General features: G+C 49.1%; 2 protein-coding genes across 3 annotated transcripts; one reads left to right on the top strand and one right to left on the bottom strand.

Moving 5' to 3' along the window:
* Positions 1-4,975: 4,975 nt before the first annotated feature.
* LOC100282884 (Dolichyl-diphosphooligosaccharide--protein glycosyltransferase 67 kDa subunit) lies at positions 4,976-8,519 on the top strand. Its single transcript, NM_001155790.3, has 8 exons — positions 4,976-5,278; positions 5,496-5,540; positions 5,622-6,259; positions 6,831-6,978; positions 7,109-7,288; positions 7,420-7,488; positions 7,848-7,937; positions 8,075-8,519. Exons 1-8 carry the CDS (start codon positions 5,132-5,134, stop codon positions 8,201-8,203), a joined length of 1,446 nt encoding a protein of 481 aa, NP_001149262.1. The 5' UTR covers positions 4,976-5,131; the 3' UTR covers positions 8,204-8,519.
* A 105-nt stretch (positions 8,520-8,624) lies between these two features.
* LOC100281579 (uncharacterized) lies at positions 8,625-11,081 on the bottom strand. 2 transcript variants are annotated; one of them, NM_001411830.1, is made up of 2 exons: positions 10,515-11,081; positions 8,625-10,442 (listed from the first exon to the last, which is right to left on the bottom strand). In NM_001411830.1, the coding sequence occupies exon 2, from the start codon at positions 10,156-10,158 to the stop codon at positions 8,806-8,808; it is 1,353 nt and encodes a 450-aa protein (NP_001398759.1). In that variant the 5' UTR covers positions 10,159-10,442; positions 10,515-11,081; the 3' UTR covers positions 8,625-8,805. The 2 variants fall into 2 exon arrangements, with proteins under 2 accessions (NP_001398759.1, NP_001147970.1); NM_001154498.3 differs by having other exon boundaries at positions 8,625-10,298.
* Positions 11,082-11,121: the final 40 nt, after the last annotated feature.

Here is an 11,121-nt window from a genome sequence, read left to right as displayed (position 1 = left end):
CGCCAACGGTCACTTCCAACGGCTAGTTCTGATAGAGAGCCGTTGGACTCATGGCGCACCGGACAGTGAACAGTCCACTGTCCGGTGCACACCGGACAGTCCGGTGCGGTGTCCGGTGTGCCACTAAAATTCATCTCCGAAGGCTGCGCTCTCGGGTTTCTGCGACGGGGAAAACTCTGCCGTGGACCAGCCTGGCCCCACCTGGCAGAGGGTGCACCGGACAGTCCGGTGCACACCGGACAGTCCGGTGCCCCTAAGCCAGAAACACTAAGTCTTGTTTTTCAGCTGATTTTCAAATCGGTTTTCGTTCTAACTTGTGTGTGAGTTCTAGAGTGACACCTAGCACTGTATATGAGTGTGATTGTGCACCAACACTACACTAGAACTCTCTTGGTCAAACTACTCATCGACAACCCCTCTTTATAGTACGGCTAAAAGAGAATAAAAGACCTAACTAAATCGCGAGTGTCCACATCTCCTTGACACTCGGACTCCGTAGACCTTCATCTTTTGTTCCGTCGTTTTAGCCGTCGCTTCGAGTTCTTATCTCCGGGATTGTTTTCACCGTTGTAGTACTTCTACCTGTCATGCGACCTAACTTACCATTTGTCTCTGCAAAACACACGTTAGTCACATATAATATTACGTTGTCATTAATCACTAAAACCAACCAGGGGCCTAGATGCTTTCAATCCCGTCGAACATAGCCGCACTAAACACATAGTCATTCGATACCATTTTCTTAGGGATCACCAACAAAAGGGAGATATCGAGATTTCCTACATTAATACTAAAGATCAATTAGTCGATATCTTTACCAAGCCTCTTGATGAACAAACTTTTAACAAACTTAGGCATGAGCTCAATATTCTTGATTCGCGCAATTTCTTTTGCTAAACTTGCACACATAGCTCATTTGTATACCTTTGATCATGTCTCTTTCATATGCTATGACTATGTTTTTCAAGTCTATTTCAAACCAAGTCATAGGTGTATTGAAAGGGAATTGGAGTCTTCGGCGAAGACAAAGGCTTCCACTCCGTAACTCATCCTTCGTCGTCGCTCCGAATCACTCTCCATCTTTGGGGGAGAAAGCAAAAGGACTTCGTCTTTGGTATAATCTTAACTCATTTATTTATGACCAAAGGGGAAGAACGTACTTCAAAGGCTCTAATGATTCCGTTTTTGGCGATTCATGCCAAAGGGGGAGAGAGTATGAGCCCAAAGCAAAAGGACCGCACCACCACCAATTTCAAAAATTAGAGATTTTTCAATTGGTACAAAAACTTAGTTTTTCAAAAGAGTATTTTCAATTGGTATCTTATTGTGTTAAAAAAGGGGAGTAAGTAGTATTTCAAAAATGATATATCAAAACCCTCTTGAACACTAAGAGTAGGATCTCATTTAAGGGGGAATTTTGTTTAGTCAAAGGAAAAGCATTTGAAACAGGGGGAGAAAATTTCAAATCTTGAAAATGCTTTGCAAGTCCTATTCATTTACCTTTGACTATTTGCAAAAGAACTTTAAAAGGATTTACAAAAGAATTTGCAAAAACAAAACATGTGGTGCAAGCATGGTCCAAAATGTCAAAAATGAAGAAACAATCCATGCATATCTTGTAAGTATTTATATTGGCTCAATTCCAAGCAACCTTTGCACTTACGTTATGCAAACTAGTTCAATTATGCACTTCTATATTTGCTTTGGTTTGTGTTGGCATCAATCACCAAAAAGGGGGAGATTGAAAGGGAATTAGGCTTACACCTAGTCCCTAATTAATTTTGGTGGTTGAATTACCCAACACAAACAAATTGGACTAACTAGTTTGCTCTAGTGTATAAGTTATACAGGTGTCAAAGGTTCATAACAAGCCAATTAAAAAGACCAATGTTGGGTTCAAAATAGAGAGCTAAAGGCATCCCAAAAGGCTCCCTGGTGTGGCGCACCGGACAGTGTCCGGTGCACCAGGGGACCTCGCGCAGAACACCTCAGCCTCGAAATTTTTCAGAAGCCGGCGCGCTATAATTCACCGGACTGTCCGGTGCTCCTAGAGGACGCGGCTCTGAAACTTCGCAGCCTCGGGAATTCGCGAAGGCTGCTCCGCTATAATTCACCGGACATGTCCGGTGTACACCGGACTGTCCGGTGTAACAGCGGGGCAACAACTACTTCGCGCCAACGGTCGCCTGCAACAACAATTAATGCGCGCCAGAGCGCGCAGGCGTCAGGCACGCCCATGCTGGCGCACCGGACACTCTACAGTACATGTCCGGTGCACCACCGGACATCCAGGCGGGCCCAGAAGTCAGAACTCCAACGGTCGGCATCCAACGGCTTTGGTGACATGGCTGGTGCACCGGACATGTCCGGTGTGCACCGGACTGTCCGGTGCACCATACGACAGACAGCCTCCACCAACGGTCATGTTTGGTGGTTGGGGCTATAAATACCCCAACCACCCCACCATTCATGGCATCCCAGTTTTCCAGCTTCCAACAACTATACAAGAGCTAGCATTCATTGCAAAGCACACCAAAAGAGATCAAATCCTCTCCCAACTCCACACAAAGCTTTAGTGACTAGAGAGAGTGATTTGTAGTGTTCATTTGAGCTCTTGCGCTTGGATCACTTCTTTTCTTTCGCATTTTTTCTTGAGATCATACTCACTTGTAATTGAGGCAAGAGACACCAATTGTGTGGTGGTCCTTGCGGGAAGTTTGATTCCCAAGTGATTTGAGAAGAGAAGCTCACTCGGTCCGAGGGACCGTTTGAGAGAGGGAAAGGGTTGAAAGAGACCCGGTCTTTGTGACCACCTCAACGGAGAGTAGGTTTGCGAGAACCGAACCTCGGTAAAACAAATCCTTGTGTCACGCTCCTTATTTGCTTGTGATTTGTTTTGCACCCTCTCTCGCGGACTTGTTTTTATTTCTAACGCTAACCCGGCTTGTAGTTGTGTTTATATTTGTAAATTTCAGTTTCGCCCTACTCACCCCCCTCTAGGCGACTATCAAGACACAGTCACGACTGAACCGAGGCCAAGCCCTGGCTGGATAGTCAGTCACGACTTACTTGAGGGCACCCTCGGGTGGGACAAAAGTCATGACTCGCCCGAGGGCAACCCCGGGCGGGAGACGTAGTTACGACTCGCCCGTGGCCATCCTCAGGTAGGACAGGCAGTCACAACTCGTCTGAGGCCATCCGCGGGCGGGGCATGCAGTAATGACTCGCCCGAGGCCATCCGCGGATGGGATAGACAGTCACGACTGGCCCGAGGCCAACTTCCGGCAAGACAGGCAGTCACGACTCGCTCGAGGCCATCCTCCGGTGGGATACGCAGTCATGACTCGCTCGAGACCACTCTCGGACGGGAGAGGCTGTCAAGAATCACCCAAGGCCAAGCTCGGCGGGAGACGCAGTCACGACTCGCCCGAGGCCACCTTCGACCGGGAGACATAATCACGACTCGTCTGAGGCCAAGCCCGGGTGGGACAGGCAACCACAACTCATCCGAGGCCAAGCCCGGGCAGCAGACGTAGTCACGACTCATCCAAGGCCAAGCCCGGGTGGCAGACGCAGTCACGACTCGCCTAAGGCCACTTTGGCAGAATTGTCTGCACCCCGGCCTTCTCCACCTCCTCCCGCCTCTTGCTCTAACCGCACCACGTTCCACATGTCGCGACCTCCATCCACCTAACGCCCTCCAATCTGCCTCCCGATCCCGATGCAATTCGCGGTCCCACACACCCGACGCCCCGCCCCGAGCCTGCCTCCCAATGTCACCTCCCTCGCATGTCGACCCGACGCGTGAAGTTTGGTTGACAACATCACTAAACAATGATCTATACATACAAAAGTGTCACCCTGCTGGTTGATTACCTCACTAAACAATGACATATGCCTGCATAAGTATTACCTGTTGCAACGCACATGCATATACCTAGTTTAGTTTTAATAAATTAAGAGCTAAGCGGTTCATGTATCTTCATATGAAAAATTTACCATAAATAGTTGGAACGTTCCCGCTCCACAAAAACGATCGGATGCGAGCGCTCTCCCCTCTCCTCCCCTCTACACTCATACAACTCTCCAACCAATCAAAGAATGGAGCGGCTCTGCTATAATTTACTATTCAACCAAACAAAAAAAATCGAGCGGCTATGTTCTTCTTGCCAAACGCAGAATAGAACGACTCCCTTCTCAAATACTGGAATGGAACCACTCCATTCTATTTGACTCTCCAACCAAACGCACCCTTAGAGCGTCTACAAGAGCCTTTCTAAAATATATTCTCTAAATTACCACTTAGAGAGCAGTTTTAGTAAAGATCTCTTTCTATATCTTTAACTCATCCAACAGTTTTTCTATATCTTTTTCGCAGTCTAGAGAGCTACTATCGTTCTTCATATTTGGTTAGCGAGAAATCCGAAATAGAGGGTGTATATATTTGCATATCCAATTAAAGAGGTTGTTGGATGATATTTTTCATTAAATCTCTATTCTTTAAATTAGTAAAGATATAAAAAGTCTGTTGGATATGCTTTTAGGTTAGTCAAAGTAGCGAGGGGATTTATTTCTCATGGATCTACTTAATTTGCCTGTCCACCAAACTAATTGAATAGTGACGGGATTCATCTTCTACCCTCAATTTCTCTATCCACCAAACCAGTCTTTATGGGAGAAAACAACAATACTTTCTCCTTAAACTACACAAGTTGTTATTTGGAAACCATTTTAAACTAGACCGACTTAAACTATTTTGAGTGCCGAAATGCAGCACAAGGCCACAGCACTTTGATACGGAAAATCCTCAAAACCCTCGAACGATATGTACACAGACTATTTTTTTCCAAAATAAAAAAAATGAATCCATTCAGGATGCCATCAGGTCGACGAGGACCGTTGGATCCATGATGGACGGCTGGGGGATGCCTTATTACTTGACTAGCGACGTGCGCACTGGCCTAGAGTCAGTCAACAGGTCAGGCACGCGAGTACGCGACGCACCCGGGTGGGCCCCTTTCCGCTCCCCTCCCTCTCCCCTCCGCTCCTCTTCTCCCCCAGATCTCTCTCTTCTTCTCTTGCGAAGTCGCCAAGGCCAGTCCCCAATCCCCATCCAGCCAGACCGCCGGCGATGACGGACCACCGCGACGTGATGTTGCCCTTGTCCCTCCAATACATAGCCACCCGTGCCCTCCTCCTGCTCGTCATCGCGTCCGCCGTTTCCTGCTCTTCCTTGCCGCCGGAGGACGGCATCCGGGTCGTCTCTGCAGAGAAAAGAGTATGTATGCTCTCATCTTCTCCTGTCACTATATATTTCTTTGAAAGACCCGATTACTCCTGCGATCCGCTCTTATTCACTTGTATCGGTGGCGGAAGCTTCTCTTGAGAATCCCTTGCTAAAGCCCCCTTTATCCGCGCCAAATCTCTTCCTCCCAAATCGTCGTTAATTGTTATGTATGCCATTTTCTTCATCTACAAATTTCGATTGCCTGCAGATCGACCTCACGGGTCCCATCGTCAAAGTCTTCCTAACATTGAAGGTAATGTCTTGCTCAGATGGGCATCCTGTTGCTTCCTCCAGCATAGGCATCTCCCACAACTTTTCAACCCCTTTGTGCCAGGTTGAGAATGCTCCCACGGCCTCTGAAGCATCACGAGTTCTCCTCGCCTTCACGCCCACAGAGTTTCAACATCTCTCTATTGTCAAGGCCACAAGAGCGGAGGGGAAGCGCAAGAAGAAGGCATTCGTACCCCTCTCGGTCCAAGCCTCTGAGCTCGCCACCACCGCTCCCGACGCCCCTCGCCTCTACTCTGTTCTGCTCAGCACTCCTCTGAAACCGGGCGATGCAACCACTCTAGAAGTGCTATACATGCTCACTCACTCTTTAGAGCCCTTCCCCGCTGAGATTAGCCAGTCAGAGTCCCAGTTGGTTTACTACCGTGACAGTGCGGTGCTTCTCTCGCCCTACCATGTCCTGGAGCAGGTTACCTACATCAAAATGCCAAGCAATAGGATCGAATCCTTCACAAGGGTCGATCCTACCACACGAGCTGGTTCTGAAGTGAAATATGGCACATACAGTAACCAGATGCCAAACTCCTATTTGCCAGTTCTTGTGCATTATGAGAATAACCGCCCATTTGCTGTTGTTGAGGAGCTTGTACGCAAGGTGGAGATTTCTCACTGGGGAAACATCCAAATCACCGAGCAGTATAAACTGAAACACGGTGGTGCTCGTCACAAAGGAGTCTTTTCCAGGTTATAGTCTTTACACTTCCAGCTCTATAGTTTATCTGGTTCTAAACATAGCATTGGGTACGAGACAAATGCGACTATGAAATTATCTTCTGTGCTGTTTGTTAGACTGACATGTGGACCACAGTGTCCCATGTCAGCAAGAACCAGTGGCATTTGTGAGTTGGGGATGCTTTCCCGTACATCATCTAGTCAACTCTTCCCGGCTTGTTCACCTTTTTCAGTGATATAGATCTGATAATAATACATGGGCTGATACCTTCCAGCATTGCTTTGCCTTTGGATATGTAGCACACGCCATGTTAAATCTACATAGGCGTGTTTCTGTTTGTTAAGTAAATAATGTGGTATGGAAATGGATATCTGGATCTCTTGATCTGAAACTGTAGTATGAAGTGAAGTATAAGCAACTCATCATCAGTTCAACTAATGGCCTGTTTGTTTTAGCTTTTTGCTGGCTTCTGTTGAGCTGGCTTATGAGGGAATAAACTAAAAGCTGAAAACCATGTTTCGAGCAGCTTTTCTAGCTTTTGTCAAATGCTTCACAGTTACTCATTGAGTACTTTCTTGCCAGGCTTGAGTATCAATCTAGGCCATCTATCAGTGGAGCTTCGTCCTTTAAGAATCTTCTTGCAAGGCTGCCACCTCGGGTTCATTCAGTTTACTATCGTGATGAGATTGGTAACATCTCCTCATCCCATCTGCGCACTGATTCACACAAGGTACAAGATATATTTCCACAAGCATTAGACTTTAATGAATTGCTATTCTAGTTAGTGGAGTCAAAGATGCCCTTTTATTTTACTTCAATGTAAAATGGCAAACTAAAGCATGTTGTTGTTTTAAATTCAGTCCGATCTAGAAATTGAGCCCAGATATCCGTTATTTGGTGGGTGGCACTGCACGTTCACCATTGGCTATGGTCTTCCATTGCAAGATTTTGTCTTTGAGTCAGTTGATGGCCGGCGCTACATCAACCTTACTTTTGGTTGCCCTCTATTGGATACTGTGGTTGACGATCTTACAGTTAAAGTAAGTCTGGACAAGCTTTATATTTTCTGATGAGCATCTTTTGTACTACTGGTTGTTAGGAATGTTGATGAGATATGAACCTTTTGGTATTCACATCTAGCAGAATCTTCTCAAATCGTTTAACGTTGCAGGTTGTGCTTCCTGAAGGATCAAAAAATCCAGAGCATGTAGTTCCTTTTGTGACAGAGAAACATCTTGAGGTAATTCCATCTTTCCTTCCTAACATTAACTACACTCCCCTCGTATGTCCAACTTTCTTTCTGGAGCACGCTAGTGTTGATTCACAAGGACTACAAACTACAATGGATAACTATTAGTTTACGCTATGGAACCAGCTAACATCTGGTAGGGCCGTTGCAACACTTGCTGTCCTGGTTTAGTTTGTATCTGTGAGGTGTGCATAGTGCAGAGTCCCAGAGCATTGTATTTCAACTTAGGCCGGGGGATGTCATGGCCTATGTCAGCCCTGTAGTTTCCTATCTTGCAAAGGAGCAGTGCCTTTCTCAAACTTTGCTGATGAGAGATTATTTTGTGATTACTGTGTTCTTTACTGATGCAGACTAGTTATTCATACCTTGACGTTGTTGGAAGGACGACGGTTGTACTGAAGAAGAAAAATGTTGTAGGGGAGCACAACGTTCCTTTCCAGGTACTTTTTTCCCCCTCACATTCTGGGGAAGCCATGTAGGCGTGTTTGTTTTCAGCACCAGATTGTCTGGCCAGGCAGCAACCTAAGCCGTCGTTCATACCATGATTCTAACATGTGGAACATTATGGTGCCTTTAGGTGTACTATGAATTCAATCCGATCTTCATGCTGGCGGAACCATTGATGCTGATATCTGCAGTGTTGCTGTTTTTCGTTGCCTTCATTGCGTATCTTCACATGGATCTTTCCATCAGAAAATCATCATAGGCCTGTTGGCAATTCTGTCCACCACAGTATTTTTTGAGGCACATGTTCTGCTAACTGTGATTGATGAAGTAACAATCCTTGTTCTAGCGCACTAGTTGAACTGTTTATCAGTGCACCATCCTCAATGGAGAAGGACGATGTTTTTTTTTTTGTGTGTGTGTGGGTGGAATATGATTGCTTCATGTAGGGCTCACAACGATCAGAAACGATATCATCTATAGGAAAACGATTGCCTAGAAATTTAGCTGGTTTCATAATTAATCAACGTGGTGACTACAATACGATATTGATATATGTTTGAAATTCAAATTTTAAATACAGTAAACGTTATTGTCTTTATAGAAATGATATGATTATTACGAGCCCTCAGTTACGGTTTTAGCTTATTAGTTACGGTTTAGCTTCGTGCAGGAATAAGAATGAGATGAACCACGAACTGAACATTGAATGATAGCGAAGGTATGTATCCATCTGTTCATTAACTGTAATCCACTTGTATCCATGAAAACATACATCTACAGGTGACGCATGATGGATGCCACCGTTAACGTGGCATCAAGAATTCACTGCTGACGTTGTATTGTACCAAAAATCGTATGTGGTCACGGCTTCCATGATGACGGCGGCGGCGGCGTGGCCGGGAACATTGGCGGCACGGCGGAGAACATGGTGTTCTTGTCGACGGTGGTGACGCCGGCTCCCCTACCGCTGTTGGTGAGAGCCACCAGGGCCGCGACGAGGCCGGCGTTGCCCACCAGCGTCGGCTCGTTCTGCCCGAAGGTGTTGCGCGAGTCCTTGAAGCCGTCGTTCTTGTCAGGCCCGCCGACCATGGCGCCCGCCAGCAGGTTGGGGTCCGCCTTCTTGCTGTCGCGCCACTTGTAGCCGCCGGTGCACGAGTACTTGACGCCGTTGTGCGGCGTGGACGCGCCACGGTGGTGCACGTGCCGCGGGTACTTGCTGCCGAACCCAACCACGTAGCTCATCTTCTTGGGGTTGTCACCGAGAATGTAGTTGACCTGAGACCTGGCGAACTCCCGGAGGTCGTTGGTGGTCATGAAGTTTGGGCCGCAGTACCAGCCGGGGACGTTGACGGCCTCCATGTAGTCGGCGTAGAGCGCGGCGATGAAGGAGTTGGCGACGACGTACTGCAGCGGCTGCCCCCTGCCGTGGTTGAAGAGCGCCATCCCGCCCTTGGTGAAGTTGAAGGCGGCGAAGCGCGGGAAGTACATGCACATGTTGAGGCTGGTGGCGTTGTGGTAGCCGGCTAGCGACTCCTCGTACGGGTAGCCGGGGTTGAGGAACATGCGCAGGCGCGACAGCAGCAGCTGGGCGCCCGGGAGCTTGTTGTCCCAGCTGAACACGGAGAAGTCGAGGATGCTGAAGAAGGCCTTGGCGTTCTTGGGCAGCCGCGGGTCGGTGGCGAAGGTGATGTAGCTGCTGTTGCCAGTGGCGTAGTACATCCACCCCGCGCTCCACATGTACTCGTCCCAGTAGCTGGTGGAGTTGTAGTAGTACTCGATGTCCGGCTGCCGGAGCGAGTAGGGGGTGCGCCGCCCCGACTGCCGCGCGAACTTGTACACGGTGGCCGCGCCCTGGCTGAGCTTCTTGGAGTAGGCGGCGTTGTCACGGAACACGATGGAGGCAGCCGCAAGTGCAGCGGCGACCTCGCCACCCAGATCAGGGGCGGAGCTCACGGACAGTGAAGGGCGAGGGTACGCCATGTCCTCCGGCCGGTTCCAGCAGTAATGGTCGTCCGGCCGGCTGCCGTTGATCTTAGCAGCACCCACCTGGGCGTATAACTTGTCGATGGTGGAAGCAGAGGAGTTGAAGGTGAGTAGCAGATAGTCGGTGCCCCACTTGATGAGCTCCCTGACATGGTCATACTCCCCCATGGCCTTGTACTTGGCGCTGTACTCGATCACCGACCAGCTCAGCAGCGTCATGGAGAAGGCCATCGGGAAGTGGAACTTGATGTTGTCGCCAGCGTCGTAGTAGCCGCCGACGAGGCCACCCTTGACGTCCTTGGCGTCGGAGCCGTCTGACAGGCCAGAGTTCCCGCGCCACTTGATGCCATTGTTCTTGGGAAGGTGGCCGGCTGCAAGAATTCTCTTCGATTTTATCAGAGAAGGGATCGGAGAGACGGACCTTTGCAATTTGAGCGATCACGTACAGAGAATACAGATCTACAGGTGTGTGCTCCGTGCAAGAGATTACAGTACAGGAATGAATTCAGCAAGATCTACAGGCACGCAGTTAGCAGCTTGATTGAGATCCATCCCTACCGAAAGCAATTAGAAAAACAAATACGTACATTTCTGGGCGTTGAAGAAGAGGAGCGCCTTGTGCAGCGCCTCTGTGTACTGATCTGGCGGCGGCGGGCCTGGCTTCTTGTGCGGGATGGACTTGGCGATGATGATGGGGAGGCCGATGAGGACGAAAGCGGCGACGACGCACCACAAGGCCCACCAGAGGAGCTTGCGCTTGACGACGACACAACCGAGGTCCACGTACTTGTCCTTCTTCTTGGCCTCCGGCGGGCCTAGCAGCCAGCTCTGCTGCGTCTCGTCCAGCTCGTGGTGCTGCCGCGCCGACAGCGCGCCGCGGTCCAGGTCCATGTTGCGGCTGTGGTCATCCTCCGCCGCCCCATCGGCGATCTCGAACGAGCCGCCCCAGTGGTTGGCCGAATACATGGCGGGCGCCGGGCGGTGGGTGAAGGTGAGGTGACCGGGCCACCGGGGTAGGGAGTTTTCAAGAGGAGGCGGCCAGGCGGGGGTGGGTGGTTGACCCGCCGACGGTGCTGGCCTTCCCGTGGAGGGGCAGCTGGCACTGTCGGTGCCGAATTAAAAAGCGTCTCTTTTCCGTGCAAATGCAATGCAACGTAGCATGCTTGCCGATCTGTCGGTTTTGCGAGTTTTGTA

The sequence above is a fragment of the Zea mays genome, chromosome 2, assembly GCF_902167145.1.
Source record: "Zea mays cultivar B73 chromosome 2, Zm-B73-REFERENCE-NAM-5.0, whole genome shotgun sequence".
Lineage (NCBI taxonomy): Eukaryota > Viridiplantae > Streptophyta > Magnoliopsida > Poales > Poaceae > Zea > Zea mays.
The sequence above is the reverse complement of the archived record's forward strand: the minus strand, read 5'-3'. Positions and strand labels throughout refer to the sequence as shown.